At 48.3% G+C, this 20,309-nt stretch overlaps 9 protein-coding genes across 9 annotated transcripts; 5 read left to right on the forward strand and 4 right to left on the reverse strand.

Annotated features, from left to right (window-relative positions):
- Nucleotides 1–185: 185 nt before the first annotated feature.
- Nucleotides 186–3,357, forward strand: L228DRAFT_262713 (hypothetical protein). The gene is made up of 7 exons (XM_018334438.1): nucleotides 186–1,488; nucleotides 1,541–1,642; nucleotides 1,696–1,748; nucleotides 1,798–1,924; nucleotides 1,977–2,043; nucleotides 2,095–2,248; nucleotides 2,303–3,357. The coding sequence occupies exons 1-7, from the start codon at nucleotides 564–566 to the stop codon at nucleotides 2,918–2,920; spliced, it is 2,046 nt and encodes a 681-aa protein (XP_018186381.1). The 5' UTR covers nucleotides 186–563; the 3' UTR covers nucleotides 2,921–3,357.
- Nucleotides 3,043–4,387, reverse strand: L228DRAFT_249641 (ATPase, V1/A1 complex, subunit E). Its single transcript, XM_018333133.1, has 3 exons — nucleotides 4,225–4,387; nucleotides 3,533–4,041; nucleotides 3,043–3,435 (listed from the first exon to the last, which is right to left on the reverse strand). The coding sequence occupies exons 1-3, from the start codon at nucleotides 4,255–4,257 to the stop codon at nucleotides 3,285–3,287; spliced, it is 693 nt and encodes a 230-aa protein (XP_018186382.1). The 5' UTR covers nucleotides 4,258–4,387; the 3' UTR covers nucleotides 3,043–3,284.
- Nucleotides 4,388–4,921: 534 nt separating this feature from the next.
- On the forward strand, nucleotides 4,922–7,516 carry L228DRAFT_249643 (hypothetical protein). The gene is made up of 5 exons (XM_018333134.1): nucleotides 4,922–5,224; nucleotides 5,303–5,440; nucleotides 5,506–5,598; nucleotides 5,672–6,283; nucleotides 6,335–7,516. The coding sequence occupies exons 1-5, from the start codon at nucleotides 5,183–5,185 to the stop codon at nucleotides 7,478–7,480; spliced, it is 2,031 nt and encodes a 676-aa protein (XP_018186383.1). The 5' UTR covers nucleotides 4,922–5,182; the 3' UTR covers nucleotides 7,481–7,516.
- Nucleotides 7,484–9,919, reverse strand: L228DRAFT_284753 (arsenical-resistance protein). The gene is made up of 4 exons (XM_018336259.1): nucleotides 9,502–9,919; nucleotides 9,271–9,413; nucleotides 9,001–9,087; nucleotides 7,484–8,853 (listed from the first exon to the last, which is right to left on the reverse strand). Exons 1-4 carry the CDS (start codon nucleotides 9,809–9,811, stop codon nucleotides 7,891–7,893), a joined length of 1,503 nt encoding a protein of 500 aa, XP_018186384.1. The 5' UTR covers nucleotides 9,812–9,919; the 3' UTR covers nucleotides 7,484–7,890.
- Nucleotides 9,920–9,946: 27 nt separating this feature from the next.
- Nucleotides 9,947–11,781, forward strand: L228DRAFT_278924 (hypothetical protein; the record flags this gene model as incomplete). Its single annotated transcript, XM_018335645.1, has 4 exons — nucleotides 9,947–9,964; nucleotides 10,005–10,136; nucleotides 10,428–10,472; nucleotides 10,625–11,781. The coding sequence occupies 4 exons, from the start codon at nucleotides 9,947–9,949 to the stop codon at nucleotides 11,492–11,494; spliced, it is 1,065 nt and encodes a 354-aa protein (XP_018186385.1). The 3' UTR covers nucleotides 11,495–11,781.
- Nucleotides 11,769–12,963, reverse strand: L228DRAFT_180274 (hypothetical protein). The gene has a single exon (XM_018329561.1). It carries the CDS (start codon nucleotides 12,730–12,732, stop codon nucleotides 12,043–12,045), a length of 690 nt encoding a protein of 229 aa, XP_018186386.1. The 5' UTR covers nucleotides 12,733–12,963; the 3' UTR covers nucleotides 11,769–12,042.
- A 213-nt stretch (nucleotides 12,964–13,176) lies between these two features.
- Nucleotides 13,177–13,536, reverse strand: L228DRAFT_202086 (SRF-TF-domain-containing protein; the record flags this gene model as incomplete). The annotated part of the gene is made up of 2 exons (XM_018329639.1): nucleotides 13,177–13,311; nucleotides 13,450–13,536. Coding segments are annotated over 2 exons (222 nt in total), but the record flags the coding sequence as incomplete, so codon positions are not given.
- Nucleotides 13,537–13,921: 385 nt separating this feature from the next.
- On the forward strand, nucleotides 13,922–14,437 carry L228DRAFT_180278 (hypothetical protein). The gene is made up of 2 exons (XM_018329562.1): nucleotides 13,922–14,239; nucleotides 14,311–14,437. The coding sequence occupies exons 1-2, from the start codon at nucleotides 14,094–14,096 to the stop codon at nucleotides 14,390–14,392; spliced, it is 228 nt and encodes a 75-aa protein (XP_018186388.1). The 5' UTR covers nucleotides 13,922–14,093; the 3' UTR covers nucleotides 14,393–14,437.
- A 3,199-nt stretch (nucleotides 14,438–17,636) lies between these two features.
- L228DRAFT_213081 (malate synthase) lies at nucleotides 17,637–19,582 on the forward strand (the record flags this gene model as incomplete). Its single annotated transcript, XM_018329968.1, has 6 exons — nucleotides 17,637–17,997; nucleotides 18,060–18,484; nucleotides 18,535–18,735; nucleotides 18,794–19,147; nucleotides 19,230–19,459; nucleotides 19,531–19,582. 6 exons carry the CDS (start codon nucleotides 17,637–17,639, stop codon nucleotides 19,580–19,582), a joined length of 1,623 nt encoding a protein of 540 aa, XP_018186389.1.
- Nucleotides 19,583–20,309: the final 727 nt, after the last annotated feature.

Raw genomic sequence — 20,309 nt, forward strand, 5'->3', positions numbered from 1 at the left:
GTAATTTTGAGGAAGACAGCGGATGCAAAAAGTGTTCTGTCTTTGGTATTCATCCCCATGCTGCCGCCTTTTAGCGTGCTGATGCCGATTTGTCCAGCAAAAGCACGTATCTTCCAACTCTGGAAACTGTTTATAATGAGTACCATTATTTATTCATAATTTGACACTCGTCGGAGACGGCATTGATAAAATCACAGCCTCTTCTACCGCGGCTTTGAGGTCGTTTGGATGTTTCTGAGATGATGTGTGTCCAATGTATCCGATTTCTAAGATATTTTTATACCACGAGGAATTGCCCACGAATGTTCGCCATCGAATACATTCAGGACCTGGAAAGCTACAAAACATCCTCCGAGTTGAACGATAATGGCATCGAGGAACAGTTAAGAGTTATGCCCGGTTAGGTCAGCTACAGCGGGAGAGCCTAGCATAGAAGCTTAATTGGAGACGCTTTTCCTTCCATTATACGCGAGCTCGCGTCCACCTCGCGTCTCGAACGTGCCCTGGTGTTCTGTCATGCCTAACATCATTTGGAAAGAGATATAATCAAGTTACCCACGGTGATGTCAAAGAATCGAAATATCACCGATTTTTTCAAAACTAAGAATGACGGACGCTCCAGGCGAGATCCGCAGGACACAAAGACAATATCGTCATTTGGGGAGAGATCCTCTTCCGGCGTGTCGTTTTCTCAAGATGCACCTTCAGCTTTAAACGGCACATTCCGAATGCCGCCTGTGGTAGAAGATGACTTTGAGCTAGAGAAGAGAAACGCTGTAAAGGAAGAGAAACTCTCATCTAATGGCCCGTTCTTTGCATCCCAATCTTCTGACTCCATGCCAAAACGAGAACATTCTCCCTCGTCTCAGATGGGCAGTATCCCACCGTCTCAAGAGCTGCCCTCTGATACGCAGACGAGGGGCATGCGGGGCGGCAAGGTCTTTGTGAAAAGTTCCGATGATGAGGACTCTGACTTGGAATCTCTTGAGGATATCGATAATATCCTCTCACGAAACAAAGACAAGCCTTTGGGAGTAAAAGAGGAGCAATCGCCAGCATTAAAAAGCCGGCTTCGATCTGGTGGCCTCAGATTCGGACGTGGCACCAATGATCACAGCCCAAGAATTATACCCAAATATAAGTTTTCTCTAGATTCTCTAGTCAGACAAACCGAAGAGGACCAGGTAACCGAGGCGAAAGTTGCCTCAGCAAGGGCCGCTATGGACTTGGCTTTTGCTTCTAAGCCAGCTGTTGCTGCAGTTGCTCGCCATGCAGGTGGCATAGACGAGAGTTTGCTTTATTCTCTGGTTAGTGAAGGAGGCGATGAGGGACACGTTGAGAGAGTTCTACATGCAATGGGCAGGACGGGAGCGCTGAATCGAGAGGCCGTGTGGTATTTCTTCGGCCCTAGAAATGCTTCACAACCTCTGGAATCACAGCCATTTCCCCAGACCGAATCACCGAACCGTTGGGAGGCTATTCTAAGGGGTAGGCTAAGTTTCGATATGTAGCACAAATGTTGAGGTTAATCATTGTCCAGATCCTACATCACGGCAGCAAGCATTTCTATCCGGATTTGCCCGAGAAATGGCCGTTTTGCGTGGTCTTTCGAACGAGGTCATCCTTTGGTTATTAAATGAGGGTAGGCAATTTTCTCATAAATTCTAAAATATTGCTAATCCTAAATTTTCTCAGTCTGTATAGAGCGGCGGGAAGACCTCAGGTATTCTTATGCAATGACGTTACAGGTCAGTATCTGGTTACGCTTATGGAATAATAAAGTACTGACAGAATTAGGCTTGCGGGGGTCAATTTTCAGCTGCTGTCGAGCCAGCGGCTATCAACGGTAGTCTCACAAAGCTTGAGGCTCTCGAAGATGCATTAGATTTAACCTGTCTCGCAGCCCCTTTTCACCGTCCAACAGGTGCGAATTTTCAATTTTTAATGACGAATTAGATGTAGGCTGACCATTTCAGCGGCGCCCGATCGTGACTTCTCACGGTTACATTCGTTGATAGAAATTTTCGGCGGGCTTTCAGAGAGGTACGATACACCCTTCCATAAACAGCAAAGCATTTACTCATTTTGAGTCAGCCTATCACTAGAACTGCGCAAGCATACTCTATGTCTATTGTTTCGCTTGACACTCGATTCAAACGTAGCATATGACTGTAACATCCTCTCAATAATATCAGATGCAATTGTTCTTCTCTTCGACGATGCGCCAGACCACGAAGCGGGCGATCTTGTAAGTCAGCAACATTTATGATTCCCATATAACACTATTGTTTACATTCAAAAGCTGGTTTGCGTCGGCAACACTGTGATGGGATTTGTTCGAGATCCATCACTCCGCTTCCAATTGCTCGACGCCATACCCAACTCATCACCGAGGGTCAATCTCTTCCGCCGACGACTTGCGTTCGCCTTCTTCTTTGAAGATTCGAGCTATCTGAACAGAAACCGAGACGACATTTTCCAGATACCGGAGGTGATCAAGCATTTGGATACTGCAGCTTTCACCATCAATCGAGGAACCGACTACGTGCAGCTCTCTGCTCTCATTTCAATTCTCAACATCGGTATAGACCGAGGCGTTTCCGCGCCGGCATTGTCAAGCAAAGAGCAAGAGAGAACGTTCAATGCCGATGTGGATGCGCTCGCAGCAAAGATCAAATTCATGTTTAGCAGCATTGTGGATGCCGGTGCTACGAACATGACGAGAACAATAGCAAAGGAGATACTCGAGCGACTGCACTACCGTCTCAGTTATTCCGTTCGTACCAGACCAAAACCGAAAAAGAGTATCTTTGGTGCTGTCATTGATGACGACGGCGATTCGCCAGGCGGAGGGCAGGCAAACTTCATGTCGCGATTCTTGCAGCAGCGGCAAGTAACGGACGCCGCGCAAGAGAATTGAACATATATGCATAGACAGCGGGGATGATATCTTTTATATTTGCCATTTGCCATTTCGCGGGGAAGGGATATTTTGGAAGCAGCAAAAGCACGTGCACTTTTTCAGTTACTTTTTTTTTTTTTGAATATGATACCAGATATGTTTGCATGGATACTATTACAGATTCTACAGAGCGCGCTGGAATACAATCAAGAATGTACAGAGCAAGCAAGCAAGAATGAGAGGGCGCCGAAGCGCGAAACAAACTTTGTCGTCGCACTTGCGGGTGATGTCTGAATAACCTCAGTAAATGATATGTTGAGAAAATGCTTCCGACAAACAAGGCAATGCGAGATGTAACATACGGGTATGAGCGGCATGGGATTTAGTCGTAGAATTTGCGGTTTTCGTTCTTGCCAAAGAGAGTAGTCCGCACAGCGGGCAGAGCGTCGGACTCGAGAAGCTTTAGTCGCTCCTCGAAAGTGTTGTTGATGTCAATCTTGCCGTTACCTCCGACAATGGTAACACCACCGGCGCTAATTCTCAATCAGCCTTTATTGCTTCCGTCTTTCACCGTTGAATTACAAGCCCACGGGAAGAAAAAATAAAAGAGTAATGAAGTAAAATGCTTACCTTCCATCCGGCAGAGGGTTCTTCTCGTCAACCGTAACCGTAACCTCCTTGCCGACATTCTCCTTGAACTCCTTGGCGGCCTCGTCCAGGGCCTTTTTGACGACATCGTAATCGGCCGGCTTGGCCCGCACCTGGACCTTTTGCTCGTTCAACGCATACAGGCCCTCGAGAGTCAAGTTCTTGAGAATCTCCTGGTACTTGGACTTGTCCTCGGTATATCCCTCGAGCTTCTTGTTTGCCTGGTCAAACAGGTCGTTTAGCAGCTCCTGGCGCGCAGTCAGGATCTTTAGCCGCGACTTGTTCGCAACGGTCGAGCGGGTGATTTGCTGCGACATGGCGGCCTGCTTGAACTTCTTCTCGTACTGAGTGTCGATCGAGGAGGTTTCCTGGCGGACGAGCTTCGACTTTTCAATGGCGAATTCCTCATCGGCTTTGATCTCGATCTCGCGGGCTTTCTCAATGGCTTCTTGCTTGATGAAGGCCGTCATCTTCTTCAACTCCCCTGCCACCTGTATAGTTTTGCGTCAAGCATCATGTTAGTGATATCTGGCTTTTACAAGTAATGTCTGAGATCGTGGACGGAAAGACGAATAGCTGTAGAGAGACAAGCTGCGGAACATGAAAAAGAGGTGTATAGCTGTCGTAGAGCAGCCATATCAGGGCATGATGATAGCGATGTGCTGAGGTCGTACCTGGTCATCGGACAATGCGTGTGCCTGCGACATGTTGGGCAACTTGTCTAGTAGCTGGAACCGCCTCTGGAGAATATGGAGAGGTGGTGGTAAAAGGGTTGTTTTTCTGGGAGAGGGGCAAGGCGGAGAGGTGCTGGCAGAGATGTGGGCTACAGGATGATGTCGATTTGGATGATACTCGTCTTGTCGTTGTATCGCGACATTCATTCGCTTAGGGGACAGCAGCATGGTAGCTGCTGAAGGTACTTGTAATCGCACACTAGATACTTGATATACGAAGTACCGCTGATAAAGATGGCGCTTGACTGATACCTTTACATTTACACTCTTCACAGGTAAACACTTTTATTCTGGAGCTTCACGTCACTTGTCAAGTTCAATGTGAAATTTTGCTCTCTGTATTATGAGGAATAATATCCCCATGTATTGTGTCAGCCCCAAATGCATCATTTACACGAACCCACATGATCCTACATCCGTCTTTTCCAATGTTACTGACCGACTCCGGATGATAGCCAGGTAGCCATCCATGACACGAATCGAGGCCGCAAGCGAAGCGAGATATTGGGATGAAGTCAGCTGTTGGTTGGTTCTCATTAGTCCAGATCCAGAACCCGCAATCTGTAACCGCAGGGGGAAGAGACCACGAACGGAAGAGGGTTGAGTGGGCTCTACACACGTAACGATCATAATAACAACATTTGGCTACTTTGCCCAATTTCTCATTTTCTTTTTTTCTTACCTATTCTTTCTCATCATTTTCAACAAAGCTGCTCAAACCTCGCATCCCTGCGTCATGTCTCGGTGTATCTCAACATAACAGCTACATGATCGCAGCATGCCCATACCAGTTGGATAACCTCGTCTGTTCCCGGTATCCTGCGCAGGTAACGTCGTCTCGAGGAGCGGTGAAGCAACGGAAATTTCCTCGGCGTGCTGCCCGCGTTCTACAATCATCATGGGCCAACTCGGAGATCTGTCGCCCAATGCCAGCGTTGCTGTACGTTACTACGTCAACGACCCAGCGGAGTTTGGGTGATACCTTTACGTTCAATACTAACTCAACGACGAATCGCAGGTCGGCGTCATCGTGGGCTTAATCTCAACCAGCGTACAGAGTCTGGGCTTGACATTACAGCGGAAAAGCCATATACTAGAAGATGAAAAGGCGCCGGACATTACACGTCGACCGCCCCATCGTCGGAGAAGATGGCAGGTATGTTTACCGCGGCGAACTTCCGCGCGGCAGAATGGAAGAACTAACATAAGGGGAAATGACAGCTCGGCATGCTCATGTTTATAATTTCGAACCTTCTTGGAAGCTCTATCCAAATAACAACATTACCACTGCCTGTCCTTTCTACGCTTCAAGCGGTACGTCCAACCCAAGACGTGGCAAAACGGGGTGATATCAAAGAGGGAGGAGTACTGACGGAGGAGCATATAGTCCGGGCTCGTATTCAATTCGATATGTGCGACTTTGATACTCGGAGAACCCTTTACGCGGTGGTCGTTGGTGGGAACAGTATTGGTTTGCGCGGGCGCAGTGTTGATTGCCACGTTTGGTGCGATTGCAGAACCGGCGCATACTTTGGATCAACTTTTGGCGCTTTTGGGCCAGAGACAGTTTGTGCTCTGGATGGTTGGACAGGCAATTTTGGTTGTTTTGATTATTATCGGTGCCAGATGCCTCCAATTACTTCACCCTCGTGCCCATAGCAGTGCGCGAATGCGTCTTGCCAGGGGAATGTCCTATGGCGCGATCAGCGGGATCCTCTCCGCGCATTGCCTTCTTTTGGCAAAATCAGCAGTCGAACTGCTAGTCCGCACTGTGGTCGACCGCAGTAACCAGTTTAACCGGTGGCAGTCGTGGGTCATTCTTGTGGGATTGGTTGTACTCGCACTGACCCAGCTCTACTATCTTCACTGCGGCTTGAAGCTTTGTTCTACCAGCGTTCTATACCCTTTTGTTTTCTGCATTTACAACATTATTGCCATTCTGGATGGCCTCATCTATTTCCGGCAGGTGTCGAGTTTGGGCGCATTGAAAGGGTCTCTTGTAAGTTGTCGCGGCACCTCTGGCTGATATATTAATCCTAACGCTTCTCAGATTGCTCTTGGCACTGTCATTCTCCTCTCTGGCGTTCTTGCCCTTTCATGGCGTCTCAGCGATGAGTCAGTTACCAAACCGCCCGTGGCACACTCTGCTCTCGGCCCCGGTCTCGGCTTTGTCGAAGAAGCTCCAGAGGGCGTCTCGCTCTACGACGATTACGATGACGACTCTGATCACGATTATACACCCTATCTAGAGGACGAAGAGGCCGCCATTGCCGTCCGCGAAGGCGAAAGACAGCCCCTCCTCGTGCGACGCAAACGTCAGCAAAGCCACCAGCACGGCACCATGGATCCTACTGCCAGAGACGATCGCATTCTAAGCGCAACGCGTCTGGGCAGACAGGGACTAGCTGAAGCCGCTGAAATCTGGGATGAACTCGACGACCAGGACGACAGTCTATTCCGCCGCCGTCATCAACTCCAACATGCCCGTACATCATACACCTATAACCCTCGCGCCAATACAGCCAATGCGCGTGCGCGTGCAATGAGCACACCTACGAAATTATTTCTCCGCCGCTCGTCACGACCAACACATGGCGCCGCCTCCAACGAAGCTCACGCCAGAAACCATCGTCTTCTCTCCTCCAAGGGAAACCTACGAATCAATACCGCAGATATCGACGACTCATCATTGACCTCTCCTGAACTGTCCCCGTCTCCTCTGTTCCATTCCAAAAACGACCCTAGTACAGTGACTCGTCGCCGCAGCTTACAATACCGCAACGAACATGCACTGCGCCATGACGATGCTCAACAAGACTCGGATACCTCACGCCGCTTAAGCTACTCATCTTCGTCAAACCTACCGTCAGACGTACATCATCACCCCGCTCCCACTGCCCGCCCTCTTTCCCGTTCTGCTAGCACGCCTGTCCACCGTCCCCCACCGTTATCAGATGCTGAATACGATGCTCATGACCACGAGGACCAATCGAGTCCCACCGCGCCCGACACCCCGTCGGCATCGACAGGCGAATGGTGGAAAATGATGCGTCTCTGGCCCCGCGCCATTGGCGCCTCGGCAGCAGCAAGCATCTCTGGTAGTATCCGCAGTAGCAGGAGCAAGAATAAGGATAAGGATAAAGCGCGCAGGACACGGAATCCGTCTGGTCCAGACGAAAATGTAAATGATCAGTAGCCATTATTTTTCTTTTTTTTTTTTTTTTGTTTTCTTCAATCATTCCTTCCCTTCCTTCCCTTCTTCTTTTTTCTTCTTCTTTTCTTGGGGGGAAGGGGGGTGTTTCTTCCGTTCTCTTTTCCCCGCGCTCCCCTTTCTTTCCCTTGCCCATTCCAAACTTTTCTGTTTACTGTGTTGAATTAAGCATCTGGGGTTACTACGGTAAAGAAATGGCATTGGCGTTATACATATGCTCGAGAGAGTAGTGTCGTCATTCATCATTCATCCGAATTTCATCCATTCAGTTTATTTCAATTCAAGTCACCACTTCCGCATGATAGATTCGATGATATGCATTTTTTGGACTTGGTCAGAAATAGAATGAAAATAAACCCCCATATGTATATATGCCCGCCCCTTCCCCCCCTCCCCTACCCCCTCCACCGCCACCGCCCCGCCATCCACTTGACAGCATACACCAGCCCCACCAGCACAGGCACTTCGACCAGCGGCCCCACCGTCGCCGCCAGCGCCTGGTCACTGTCCGGCCCAAACGTCGCGACTGCCACCGCAATCGCCAATTCAAAATTATTGCTCGCTGCCGTGAAACTCTGCGCGGTTGCGAGCCCGTATCCGAACCCCAATAGCCTGTACGTGACGAAGAGCGTGGCGGAGAAGATGGTAGCGAAATACACAACCAGCGGCGCGGCGACGCGTAGGACGGACACGATTTGGTGGTGCACAATCTGCGCGCCTTGAGAGGCGAAGAGCACGAGGATGGTGAAGAGCAGGCCGAGCAGAGAGAGCGGGCTGAGAGTGGGGAGGAAGGTTGTGTCGTACCATTCGTGCCATTCGGACTGTTTTGTTTGGCTGGCGTGGTTTGAGCATCTCGACTGACTTGCGCGTTCTTCGTCTCTTTCGTATGGCACGTCTGCGGTGGCGCCTGTAGTGGTAGGAGAGGTTGGAATGGTGGTGGTAGTGGTAGGAGGAGTAGAGTGAGTAGTTGGAGTAGTAAGGGTGGGAGGAAAAGGAGGAGGAGGAGGAGTAGTGGTAGGAGGAAAAGGAGGAAGGGGAGGAGTAGTAGGAGGAGTAGGCCAAAAACTCCAAGAAATCCAGGCACCTCGAAGCAAATAGCGCGTGAGAATCGCAGCAGCCAAAGGGATGCCGAGAAAGACAGCGACGCTTTTGGCGGCGGTGGAGTAGTCGAAGTTTGCGCTGAATGAGGAGTCGTCTTCACCACAGCTGTCAGCTCCAGCCACGCAGCCATCGCTGATGACTTGGATAAAAAAGACGCCCATGGGAGCGAACAAGACCATTTGAAGAAAAGAGTTGATGGCCACGAGGATGGCGCAGTATTCAGTGTCGCCGCCTGCGAGGCCGGTCCATGTGAGAACCTAACATTGTGAGAAATGTGAGCTGCTTTGTGCAAAAACATATTTAAAAAAAAAAAAAAAAAAAAAAAAAAAAAAAAAAAAAAGGAAAGGAAAGAAAGAAAAGAAAAGAGAGAATATCAGATATTAAGGTGACGCTTCTTAACTTACCATGGCAATACATCGTGCGAGTCCGACAAGAGTCAAACCCTGTCGCAACTCTGGCTTGTCGGGCAAAAAGGCCCATGCCAATGCCAACTGTATATTTCGTCAGCCTTTTCTTTCGACGTTGGGGTATTCTGCCTAACAGGTCGCATGAGGCTGTCACCTATGGGCGATAATGAAATGATAAACACAAAGCATAGCCTGCTATGAAAAACACACGATTGACATCATAACAAATATACCATGAAGAATAGACGATGATAAACATAAACATACCATGAAGAACGGAGCAATGATCCAATTCACAAACATGCTAAAAGCAATCTGTATCCAAATTTGCCGGGTTCGAAACATGTGATGCAGACTCTCATATCGGACCTTGCACAGGATAGGATACATCATGACGAGCAGACCAATTGCTATTGCCAGTTCGCACACAATATTAGCAAACCCCTATTTGCAAAATTGTATCTGAGATGAATGCGTCCAGAAGACCAGGATTCTTACCAATTGGAATCGAAACTCCCACGAATTTCCCCTTTTGCAACGCCCGTCCCGTGCCGGGGACAAAGTTGCCGAGAATAATCCCAATTGCCATGGCGAGGAATATCCATATCACGAGGAACCGGTCCAGGATCCCGAGATTCTTGAATGCGGATTGTTTTTCGTCAAAGGCCGAATCGAGCCTGTCCGAGTTTGATTGATTCGGGTCTTCTTTCTTTTCCTGCGTTTCTACAGCGCAGGCCGGTACGGGGATTAGTTTGGCAGATTCAGATGGTGTTTTGGGATGAGCCTGGATAGTTTCTGCCGATGCCATGGCTATATAACCTGTACAAAAATATGATCTTGATTATAAATATAATTCGAGAACGGAAAACCCTGGACAACAAGATTTGAAATTGATTCACAGTCTATTGGCGCTGTTGGACCAAAAAAAAGAATGAATTTAGAAATGCATCGAGGTCATAATGTAAGTTAGCTGCTGAAGCTATGTTGATTGAAAATTCCAGTATTGTATTTGGCAATCCAAGTGCGAATGCAAAAGCCGGACAGCGTTAAGCAATCCATATTGGGATTTTCTGTCTTTTATGGTGCCTAACATTTCGAGAAAAGTTGGCTTGATGGCGGAAGAAACCCCAGTGGTATGTCATTGATAGATGATGATTGGGTGAGAGTCGGGGCGTAAACACCACTGGCATGTCCTCTGGTCCTCGATGGGGAGAAACTTAAAGTTCGGACACTAAATGCCATGACTTGTTCCTTCTAGCCAATCAGGACATGGGAGTGACATACCGAAGTTCTCTCCAGATGCAACTGAACTTGTATTGCTGCTCCAGAATTCAGAATACATAGCATCAAGGTCGATAGGCAGAGCGTGTTGTGGCATGCATATTGACCCAGAGATAAATATGTCTTCTAAACCTTCTGTCAAGGCAAAGAATCCAAAGAACAAGACAAATACTCGTAGGAATACAGAGGTTAGTAAACCACTTTACAAGGCATGACAGCACGGTTCTTGATCCATATTTTATATCAATTGCTAGGCTTATCTGCCTGTATCAATTGGATAGACTAACAGTGCTTTAAGACCGAAAAAGTAGTATCCTTGTCACCACTGTCATCGCAACAGTCGCAATCGTCGACATCCTCGACATCCTCGACGACACGAGTCCGTGATAACCAACGCCGCTCTCGTGCGCGGCGCAAAGAATACATTCATGAACTCGAGCAGCGATTGCAAAAATTTGAAAGAGCCGGAGTGAAAGCGACGCAGGAACTCCAGGCAGCCGCAAGGCAAGTTGCAGTCGAGAATGCGCTTCTGCGGTCGCTGCTGGAAGAGCTTGGTGTTGCAGGGAAAGGTGTAGAAAACTACCTGAAATCGCATAGAGACACGAATACAGCAAACACTGGCCCTATGCAACTTCAGCATCCGCCGAAGTTTTCTTTATCAAGTTCAGCAAGGTTAGCAGATCATCATTCAGCGACTCATCTTCCTTCAACTGCCGCACCTTCTGCTCAGATGGAAGTCTCACAACCAATGCATTTCTGGGGTTTGCAAACAATATCAACTAGGACAACGACTCAAAGTGACCATATAGTGCACCAAAACCGCAGTTCTTCTTCAGTGTGCTCGCTGCCAAAGGGAATTAACCAATGTTACCGCCATACAAAGAACTCATTACATGAGATTGGGGTTGGCAGAGTTGACTCATCGCTATCAGATCATCCAGCAGTGGAGACACATAGAGACGTTATCAATGGCCAAACATTAGGTGCAGAGCAGCATGTGGCTCCTGAGCCTGTCATTTCTGATGCCGCCGAAGCAAGCGGCCAAGATACAGGCCAATATATGCCCTGTGAGGCTGCGGCTAGAATCATCACGACTATGCGGGGCGACCGAGCAGAGCAGGATGTGCGGTCTGAACTAGGGTGCCATTCACCAGATTCCGACTGCATGGTTAGGAACATGGATATTTTTGAATTGTTAGATAAACGATAGATGTGAGAATGCACTTTTGATATCATTTTGCCGTGTTCTTTGTTGCTCCTTTCACGGGTATAGTGAACAGGGTGTGGGCTGTTGCCATCGAGTGCTTCGCAAGATGAAATGCAACATCATCCCGCTCGAGCCTCTCCTGCTAAAGTATACGTTCCAGATTATATCTCGTGTGAGGAAAAAGAAGGACAGAAAATTCAAATAGGATTTTTTTTAGAATAACAAAACAGGAGGAAAGAAAAGAGAGTAGAGACTATAATACAAGATACAATCTTCCATCCATCGCTAATCCTTCTCATCATCATCCCAGCATCTCAGCAGTCATTAAAATATGCCCTGCCCAACCCTATCGTGGCCCTCACGCTCGTCCCCGCGCGATCCCGTCCCAGGTCATCCAGCTCGTACCATTAAACAGTAAAGAAACGTAAAACTGGAAAAGGAAATAAAAAAAAAAGAAGAGCATGAGGGAATAGCGGACAAGAGAGACTACCTGCGCCGAGATAAGGAGCAAGGAGCAAGAGGCACAACACGTCTCAGACCAGACCAGATTGTTACGAACAAACGTCACAGGTTGGTGGTTGTAGTGCCGAAAGCCCACTGCCATTTGGTAATCCACTTTTGAAGAATGTCGACGAGGCTGGAGATGATAACAAAGAGAATCTTTCCTTTGGGATATTTAAATACCAAAGAGCAAACAGACAAGGAAAAAGAGGGTAATAACAAAACGAGAAAAGCAGGTACGAAACCATAACGAGAAAAAACGCAAAACAAACAGACGCAAAAATCAACCAGACCGACAAATTCGCACCAAACACCGAGCCAGTCGTCGACGAGTCATAATGAACACGAAATGAGATCCATTTCTGCAGACCCAAACCCTTTTTGATTTCCCCAAAAGGCCCAGAGGCAGACAGCGCCCTCAAAGAGTCAACCACACGAGGGAACACGACAAGAGGAACAAGGAAACAGGGTTTTTTCGGGTTTTGATGATTAAGTTTGTTTTTTCTTGGAGTTGGAATCACTTCCTCCTCCAAAGTGGGGGATTTTAAATATGAGAAAAGAGGCTGGCAGGCACGGTCGGGCTGGGAGGGGAGCGAGTGGGGTATCAAACGAGTGTTTGTTGAATAGTTTGTCGTACCACATTCCGTGACCGCGTGAAAACAAAAGCCATCTTGATCAGCATTTTTGATAGAAGAATTAAAAAAAAAAAAACTCCCGGTGACCTCAAAGTTCATTCGCATGCGCGTCCCTCACGCGTCCTCCTCAGGTTGCCGCCTTTGGCTTATGCCTGGGGAGGGTGCTGCGGGGGCATGCGAGCTTGAGGCGGCAGAGGGTACTGTCCGCTGGCAGCCGCTGCTTGTGACTGCGATGCCATATACTGCTGATATGCGAGTTGTTGCTGCTGATCGGCAGTCATATAGGCGGGATGCATTCCGGCGCGAGGGGGCATGCCTGGCTGAGGCGGAGGAACCTGCGCATGCGCAGCGGCCGCAGCGGCTTCTTCGGGCGACTCCACGGCCGAGTCGACCTCGCCATTTTCGGTGCCCGTGGCCGGCTCAGGTGCGTTCAAGCAAGCCTGTGAATCGCGTCAGTGGAAGAAGGACGGAAAAGGGAAAAGATGAAAATAGAATAAAAATATGGAGATCGCGTTCAAGTCAGTGTCCACTCAGCGCCGGTCATCTTACCTGAATGAGATTCTTTCCCTCAGCCTTGGTGACAAGAGGCTGAAGCTTGGGCGTCGTAAAGGTATAGACGAGACCAGTCTCGGACACGACGAGCAGCAGCACCTGCGTGCCTGTGAGCACCGAGAGCTCATAAGCCTGTAATCGCGTTCGTATTCGCGTCAGCAACGATTCTCAAGTGCTAGAAGTCAATGATGAATGAGAGATGATAGGTGGTAAGGACGTGATGGCGCGTCGGGTGGCGCGACGTCAAGGGAAAAAATTTCTTCAACTCACCTTTTTCATAATACCAGCTTTTCGTTTGGAAAAGGTAATGTGCCGTCGCGATTTGTCCTGGATAAATTTGATTTCAATCTTTCTTCTTTCGCGACCAGGCTTGTCCTCGTCGTCATCGTCATCGTCGGCGGTGCTAGGTCGAGGGCGTTTGGCGCCGCGACTCTGCTCGCCGCCGGCGACGGGCGCGTTGGCGTTGCCATTGCCATTGTTGGCGGGCGCAGCACCGGCCGTCAGCGACTCATCGTTTTGAGTGGGCGAGGCAGGTTGTTCGTGCTCGGGCATCTCAGCCATGATGGTTGATCGGATGGGATGGTGAATGGGATGCTCAAAAGGGTATTCTGTTTGAGGGTTGCGGCTCTCTAACTCTTTGCGGGCGTCGCGAAGAGCGTGTGGGGAGGTGTTTCCTCTTTCTGGCGGGAGGTTAGGTCGGGAAAACCTTTTTGAGGCTAGGTTGCCGTGGGACAATTGGGGCTTGTGCGTGACCGAAGGCCAAACTGATTGTTGTTTCGAGGTCGTTCGGGAAAGAAGCTGGGAGCAATGCAGCTCAATCCTAAAAGGGAGCGACGTATGAGATTAATGATTGATCAGGCAAAGTGAGCGAACAAGAAAATTGGGGCTGGGGGGGTGGGAGGCGGGCCTGAGAAATGCAAGGAAATTGCGAAGGGTTTAGGACGAACGCACGCACTCATACAAAACCGTGCTCGGAGGGTAAAAGAAAGGGAAAGGCGCGAGACTGGGGGGTTGGGGTCTTGGTGGGTTTGTGGGTTTGCGTGTTGCGCGGATGGGGGTGGTAAGTAAGAGCGAGAACGGCAAGACGGGGTGGAGGTGTGTAGGGAAAGTGGTAGCTGACGAGTACCGTAGTACTCGAATCAGTCGTTCATTCTCCGCCTCGTATGGGAAGAAAAGTTGTGTGAGCAAGAGCTTGGGTAAAGTGGATCATTGAGGACAAAAGAGCAGTTGGGGCGCGTTAGCCCCTTTCCAAAAGCGGAAGTGGTAGGGTTCCACTCCAACGAATGCCCTCGACCGATTGGTCTAGCGACGACATTCTGACGCAAGCTGCCACTCCCCGAACCGGCTAGGATAGCTCCTTTGACTGGTGTGCGCCGAACGACTGCCTGAACGCACATCCAGCTCCATCAATTCGACGACGATCATTCGGTCCTTGCGACACCAATGGTGCCCCCGTAATCGAGCATGGAGACCCATCGACCCTAAAAGGTAGGGCTGGGGAAGCTCATCCACCATCGGATTTGGATACAAGCTCTTGTCGTGCCGCCAATGGAACGTGTAAAATTTGCCCAAAATGGAAAGAGCAAGGGGCAATAGAGAGCATGCGGAAAGATGTAACAAGAAAGATACAAAAAAAAGTACGATCGACCTGGGCAACGACAAACGGATAATGAGGGTAAACAAGCTGAAAGCGGTAGTTTGATGTCTGTGTGAGGCGTAGAGGAGAAGATGCAAGGACGAAAGCCGCTTTTCCCGATCGGCTGAGACGATCAGGAACAAAGGGTATGTGATACGGGAACAGCCAGAGCAAGAGCTTTCAAACATGTACGAAATAATAATTCAAAGAATAATGATTTGCATAGTTCAGTACATAGCTGAAAACAGGAAAAGGCTTCGACACTTACCTGTGTCGGATGGGAAGTGAATAAGGTCGGATAAATGACTGGAAACGGGTAGGTCGCTGGAGTTTAATATAGGTAGTTACTCGAGAGACTTTTCAATAATGTTCGTCTCTTTCTCTGTGGATTTTGATCAAACACGGCAGGTCGCGACTATCGTGCGCGCACGGTACCTGTTGTGGTAGTGCGATGGTCAAGACGCGTCTCGTCAAGGGTGAGACTCGCTCCTCTCCACCGGGGTAACAACCACAGCGACAGAAGAAAAGTAATAATCACACTCAATTGAGTATGGAGCCAGTGGATTGAACCTGATCAACCCTTTTGATTTCGTGGGTCAGGGCTAATTGTGAAGATTCAATGGTGATGATGATACTGAGTTTGAGTGCTCGAGTTGATGGCCCAACAAGGTAAGAAGTGGGTAGAAAGAAGAGGTCACTCTGTATTTGTTCCAAAGTAGAAAAAGGCAACACGAATGAGGCAAAGTGGACAAAGCAAAAGAGGGAAAATGGGGGAAGAGCTTCGCCTTTAAGAGGAATGGGCTGTCTTCGCTTTACGTCGTCCCTCGGCTCCCCACAAGCGAGTAAGACTTAAGCGAACTCCAGCGATCACTTTGCGTACTTGCAGTGATGTTCTCCAATACTTGAACCTTCACTTGTACGAGAGCCGTTCCAGCGTGCATCGCTAATGGCAGACTCACCATTGACAAGGTATCGGCTCAAAAGGACTAATTACATCAGAGGAGTGCTCTGTCTTTGCAGTGAATGGCATCAAGGAATTAGTGATGTCAAGGAGAATTCGTGAGCTTTTCATTCAGTGTGATGTATTAGTGAATCTAATTAATGAAATGTATCATATCAAGCTCTACTCAATTACTCGTCTCTAAATTTTATATTTTTTGATGAAACATCGAAAATTTTATCGATAGTACGAGTATGATCATTGGAATGAAAGGGTAGGTTCGAAGCCCCTACAAGCCGAATATTTTCTGTATTAGCACGGGGACAATGGAAGTTAGCTCCTGTTCAATTTGGGCTATGTAAAATAGGTGAGAGTCTAAGCGCCGATAGTAATGCCTTTTGTTGATTTCCATCTTTATCGTACTGTACAGACCTGCAGAGCATGCAAACAGTCATATATTTCATCTTCCAGTTCTCATGCTGAGTGTCAAACTACTGATGATCACATTGGTATTTTCGGACCTCAATGTCCGCATACAGCAGCCTTGACGTTTTTGAGAGCACCATTCTTCAGCCCCATATGGCTAACACTTGCAGAAACGGATGCATGCTCTTTTCTAGCCTCAAGCACGTGTTGGTTTTGAGGTACAGCAGCAAATGTTATCATTTTTCATCATTACTCAAGGCGTTGGTCCTGACCAAAGCTCACAATTACTGCAATACTGACGACTTACAGAGTAGGGCGCCTGAAATTGTCGACGCGACTGGTTTAGCGCGCGCGGGGAAGGCATGTGATGGACTAAAACGGATTGGGGCATGAATCGGAGCCCATGGAACGAAGTTCGGAGTACCCCTCACCTATCATCCCCCCTTGTCAACATGATTGTTGATGATGATGACTATGATGCAGTTGGCCACCATGAGCGATTGGCTTTTCAGTGCGGATGACTTCTAGCCTTACTCTTGCCGCCTCTCTCTTGCTTCCCCTCGACCTGCGCGTTGCCGTCCCTTTTAAGCTTCTCCCCAGAGGGAACTCCCCTAACCCCCCGTGATTGCCCGGACGGCTACCGAGGTTCGCTGCCGACCTCGGACATGTGGAAAGACTGGAGCTCGGAATGATCTTCCTCGCTTTGATATGCTAAGTTACTTGGAAGAAAAATGAAAAGGTGGAAATGTTGAATGAAAAGTTATCTAAACAGGGTCTACGCATTGTGTCGCTTCTATTGAGATAGCTTGCTAGAGTACATTTAAGACTATGCTATGCATGTCCTACTAATGATGAATAGAGCTCTTCAGGGATCCGTCAGATTTGCTGCAGATGTCGTTGAAGTGTAGCAATTTGCGCCCAGGAGCCGAGAGAGCTTGTGATTCTGGTTCTCTAAACATCTTTTTCAACTGACAATGTTTGTCTCAAGAGGTACCGTACCCCTAGGGTTTGTGTTTTCTTCGTTGGTGACCTTCTCTGCTCGTGCAATGGCCGGCTATAGGCGATGGCCGATTCGGCACTGGTAACTATCTCGACCGAGGGACCCTTTTCCATTAGACCTTTCCCCACATCCAGTCTCATATCAACCGCTAAATTCTTGCCCTCCGCCCGAAGCATGCTCGTCTCAAAAACAGTCCTTTCGCTTCTATCCTGCTGTTCTTCATTGATACAATTCTCCTTCATATTTCTTCAAAATTGTCCATATCCTCCTTGACAGCGCTTCAAATTTAATCAATTGATTCTCGTACGTCATAGCTATTCCGTGCGACCCTCCCTTGTTTATCCCCAAGCTGCCCTATTGCTGACCTTATTTTACATAGCTGTATAGATACCCAAAGTGATACAGAATACACATTTATAATTCAAAATTTTCTGAACAATAAATTTGTCGTCACAATGGCAAGCGTTGATGCTCTCCTCAAGGATGTCAACATCCAAGGAAAACTCAATGAGAAGACCAAGACCATCTTGAGCAAGGAAGCCACCGCTTTCCTTGCACTCTTGCACCGAACCTTTAACCCTACTCGCAAAGCGCTTCTCAAACGCCGCGAAGCCCGGCAAGCGGAGTTGGACAAGGGAGCCTTGCCCGACTTTTTGCCCGAGACGAAACACATCCGTGAAGATGCGGGTTGGAAGGGAGCTCCTCCGGCCCCTGGACTTGTGGATCGCCGAGTCGAAATTACCGGTCCTACTGACCGCAAAATGGTCGTCAATGCGCTGAATTCCAATGTTTGGACTTATATGGCTGATTTCGAAGGTAAAGATATAATATCATGACACTATGCGAGTTAACAGTACTGATTCTCAAACAAACAATAGACTCCAGCGCACCGACTTGGGATAATATGATTAACGGACAAGTCAACCTCTATGATGCAATCCGTAAACAAATCGACTTTAAGCAAGGCGAGAAGGACTACAAGTTGCGAACCGACCGCACGCTACCAACCTTGATCGTACGTCCTCGTGGATGGCACCTCGAGGAGAAGCATTTCACCGTGGGTGGTGAACCCATATCGGGTAGTTTGTTTGACTTTGGTCTCTACTTCTTCCACAATGCTCGCGAACTTATCAAGCGGGGCACTGGACCCTACTTTTACTTGCCAAAGATGGAATCTCATTTAGAAGCACGTCTTTGGAATGACGTGTTTAATGTTGCGCAAGATTACATTGCCATGCCTCGGGGAACCATCCGGGGCACGGTTCTGATTGAGACCATTCTGGCGGCATTTGAGATGGACGAGGTGGGTTGACCGGACCATCGCGGCGAAGGACAAAACCTAATTGGTTATAGATTATTTACGAACTCCGTGACCATTCGTCTGGTCTCAACTGCGGTCGATGGGACTACATCTTCAGTGTGATCAAGAAATTCCGGCAGAACCCCAATTTTGTGTTACCTGACAGGTCCGCGGTAACGATGACGGTGCCTTTCATGGATGCTTACGTCAAGCTGCTCATCAAGACCTGTCACCGACGAAGCGTGCATGCCATGGTATGTTGGAATTCTCCCGTAATTCTCATGGGTTTCGATTATTAATGGCCACTTTTAGGGTGGCATGGCTGCTCAGATTCCCATCAAGGACAACAAGGAGGCCAACGATGCGGCCATGAAGAACGTTTATGCTGACAAGCTCCGGGAGGCGACTGCTGGCCACGACGGCACCTGGGTTGCGCACCCTGCTCTCGCCAGTATTGCGATCGAAGTGTTCAACAAGCACATGCCCACACCCAATCAGATGTTCGTCCGCCGTGAGGAGGTCAATATCACTCAGAAAGACCTTTTGAATATGAATTTCCCTGGAAAGATTACCGAAGAGGGCATTCGAAAGAATCTGAACATTGGTCTTGGTTATATGGAGGGCTGGTTGCGTGGCGTTGGCTGTGTTCCTATCAACTACCTCATGGTAAAAATAGCCACTTCACCTATGATTTGATCCATGTCGTCACGCTTCATATGGTTGCTAATTTGCACATTTGTATCAATAGGAAGACGCTGCTACCGCAGAAGTCAGCCGCAGTCAGCTGTGGCAATGGTGCCGTCATGGCATTACCACCGCTGACGGCAAGAAGGTTGACAAGGCTTATGCTCAGAAGCTTTTGAAGGAACAAGCCGATGAGCTTGCCTCTAAAGCCCCCAAGGGCCATAAATTCTACGAAGCGGCGCACTTTTTCTCTGGACAAGTTACTGGCGAAGATTACGCCGAGTTCTTGACCACGTACGTATCATTCCCACGCCATCGTGGCGCAGTATCATGATATCGTATCAATTTGCTAACCTCAACCACAGGCTTCTCTACGACGAAATCACTACGGTAGGACGCACCACAGCTAAACTGTGACGACATTACAATTCTTGCTTTTCTCCATTTAAAATGGCTAAGTCAGTCGCGCAATATCTTTTGAATTGTTGTTGTTGATTGGCTTCTGCCTCATGTCCAGCAATATCTGCATGACCTGATACCCTTTCATGTTTACCGTATCCCCCACCGCTTGGCGCGTCGTCTCGTCTGTGGTGTCTTTTAATTGAGATGATGAACTGACTTTGGAAAATTCTTGTTCATCTAGATCGGCTCTCCGCAAACACCGGGGCAGGAAACAGCGCTATCGTGAAACAGAAGTCGAAGTCTTCAGGATCACGCCACCATGTGCGCTCGCGGCAAAAGTGTAAATTGTGCGATTCGTTCCTGGAACTAGGCAGGGATATTTGATGACAGGCAACTCAAGCTTAATCTGATGAAGTCATGCTCTTTGCTTTTCTTTGATTTCGATCTTGTTTGCCCGGTTTTGTTTTATGCCCACGTCTGCAATCGACGACTTGTGTACTTGTGACAATATCGTAGCAGTCAATCACGAAGACATTATGTCATTGTATTTCTATCAATCTTAGATAATGACATTTGATCGCCCGCATGTCGTACCAGCTAAATACTACGTCCTGTCTACTCATTTAGTATATCTACCTACCTACCTACCTGTAGTCTGTCCATGTCCAGTGTCCTCTATTTTCTTCCCGCTCTTCCGCCACATACATTCACTGCCCTTTTTTGTTTTTTTTTTTTTTTTTTT

Source organism: Xylona heveae (genome assembly GCF_001619985.1).
Source record: "Xylona heveae TC161 unplaced genomic scaffold L228scaffold_9, whole genome shotgun sequence".
Taxonomy (NCBI): Eukaryota; Fungi; Ascomycota; class Xylonomycetes; order Xylonales; family Xylonaceae; genus Xylona; species Xylona heveae.

Coding starts and splice junctions, on each gene's coding strand:
- L228DRAFT_180274 (XM_018329561.1), bottom strand. CDS start 12,732: ATGCGAATGAACTTTGAGGTCACCGGGAGTTTTTTTTTTTTTAATTCT.
- L228DRAFT_249643 (XM_018333134.1), top strand. CDS start 5,183: ATGGGCCAACTCGGAGATCTGTCGCCCAATGCCAGCGTTGCT. Junction 5,599..5,671: donor TCCTTTCTACGCTTCAAGCG/GTACGTCCAACC, acceptor AGGAGCATATAG/TCCGGGCTCGTATTCAATTC. Junction 6,284..6,334: donor GCGCATTGAAAGGGTCTCTT/GTAAGTTGTCGC, acceptor AACGCTTCTCAG/ATTGCTCTTGGCACTGTCAT.
- L228DRAFT_249641 (XM_018333133.1), bottom strand. CDS start 4,257: ATGTCGCAGGCACACGCATTGTCCGATGACCAG. Junction 4,042..4,224: donor ACGCATTGTCCGATGACCAG/GTACGACCTCAG, acceptor AAAACTATACAG/GTGGCAGGGGAGTTGAAGAA. Junction 3,436..3,532: donor AACCCTCTGCCGGATGGAAG/GTAAGCATTTTA, acceptor ATTGAGAATTAG/CGCCGGTGGTGTTACCATTG.
- L228DRAFT_284753 (XM_018336259.1), bottom strand. CDS start 9,811: ATGGCATCGGCAGAAACTATCCAGGCTCATCCCAAAACACCATCTGAA. Junction 9,414..9,501: donor GGGAGTTTCGATTCCAATTG/GTAAGAATCCTG, acceptor AACTGGCAATAG/CAATTGGTCTGCTCGTCATG. Junction 9,088..9,270: donor TCATTGCTCCGTTCTTCATG/GTATGTTTATGT, acceptor CGAAATATACAG/TTGGCATTGGCATGGGCCTT.
- L228DRAFT_180278 (XM_018329562.1), top strand. CDS start 14,094: ATGCAAGGAAATTGCGAAGGGTTTAGGACGAACGCACGCACTCATACA. Junction 14,240..14,310: donor GTGTTGCGCGGATGGGGGTG/GTAAGTAAGAGC, acceptor CGAGTACCGTAG/TACTCGAATCAGTCGTTCAT.
- L228DRAFT_262713 (XM_018334438.1), top strand. CDS start 564: ATGTCAAAGAATCGAAATATCACCGATTTTTTCAAAACTAAGAATGAC. Junction 1,489..1,540: donor TTGGGAGGCTATTCTAAGGG/GTAGGCTAAGTT, acceptor ATCATTGTCCAG/ATCCTACATCACGGCAGCAA. Junction 1,643..1,695: donor CCTTTGGTTATTAAATGAGG/GTAGGCAATTTT, acceptor AAATTTTCTCAG/TCTGTATAGAGCGGCGGGAA.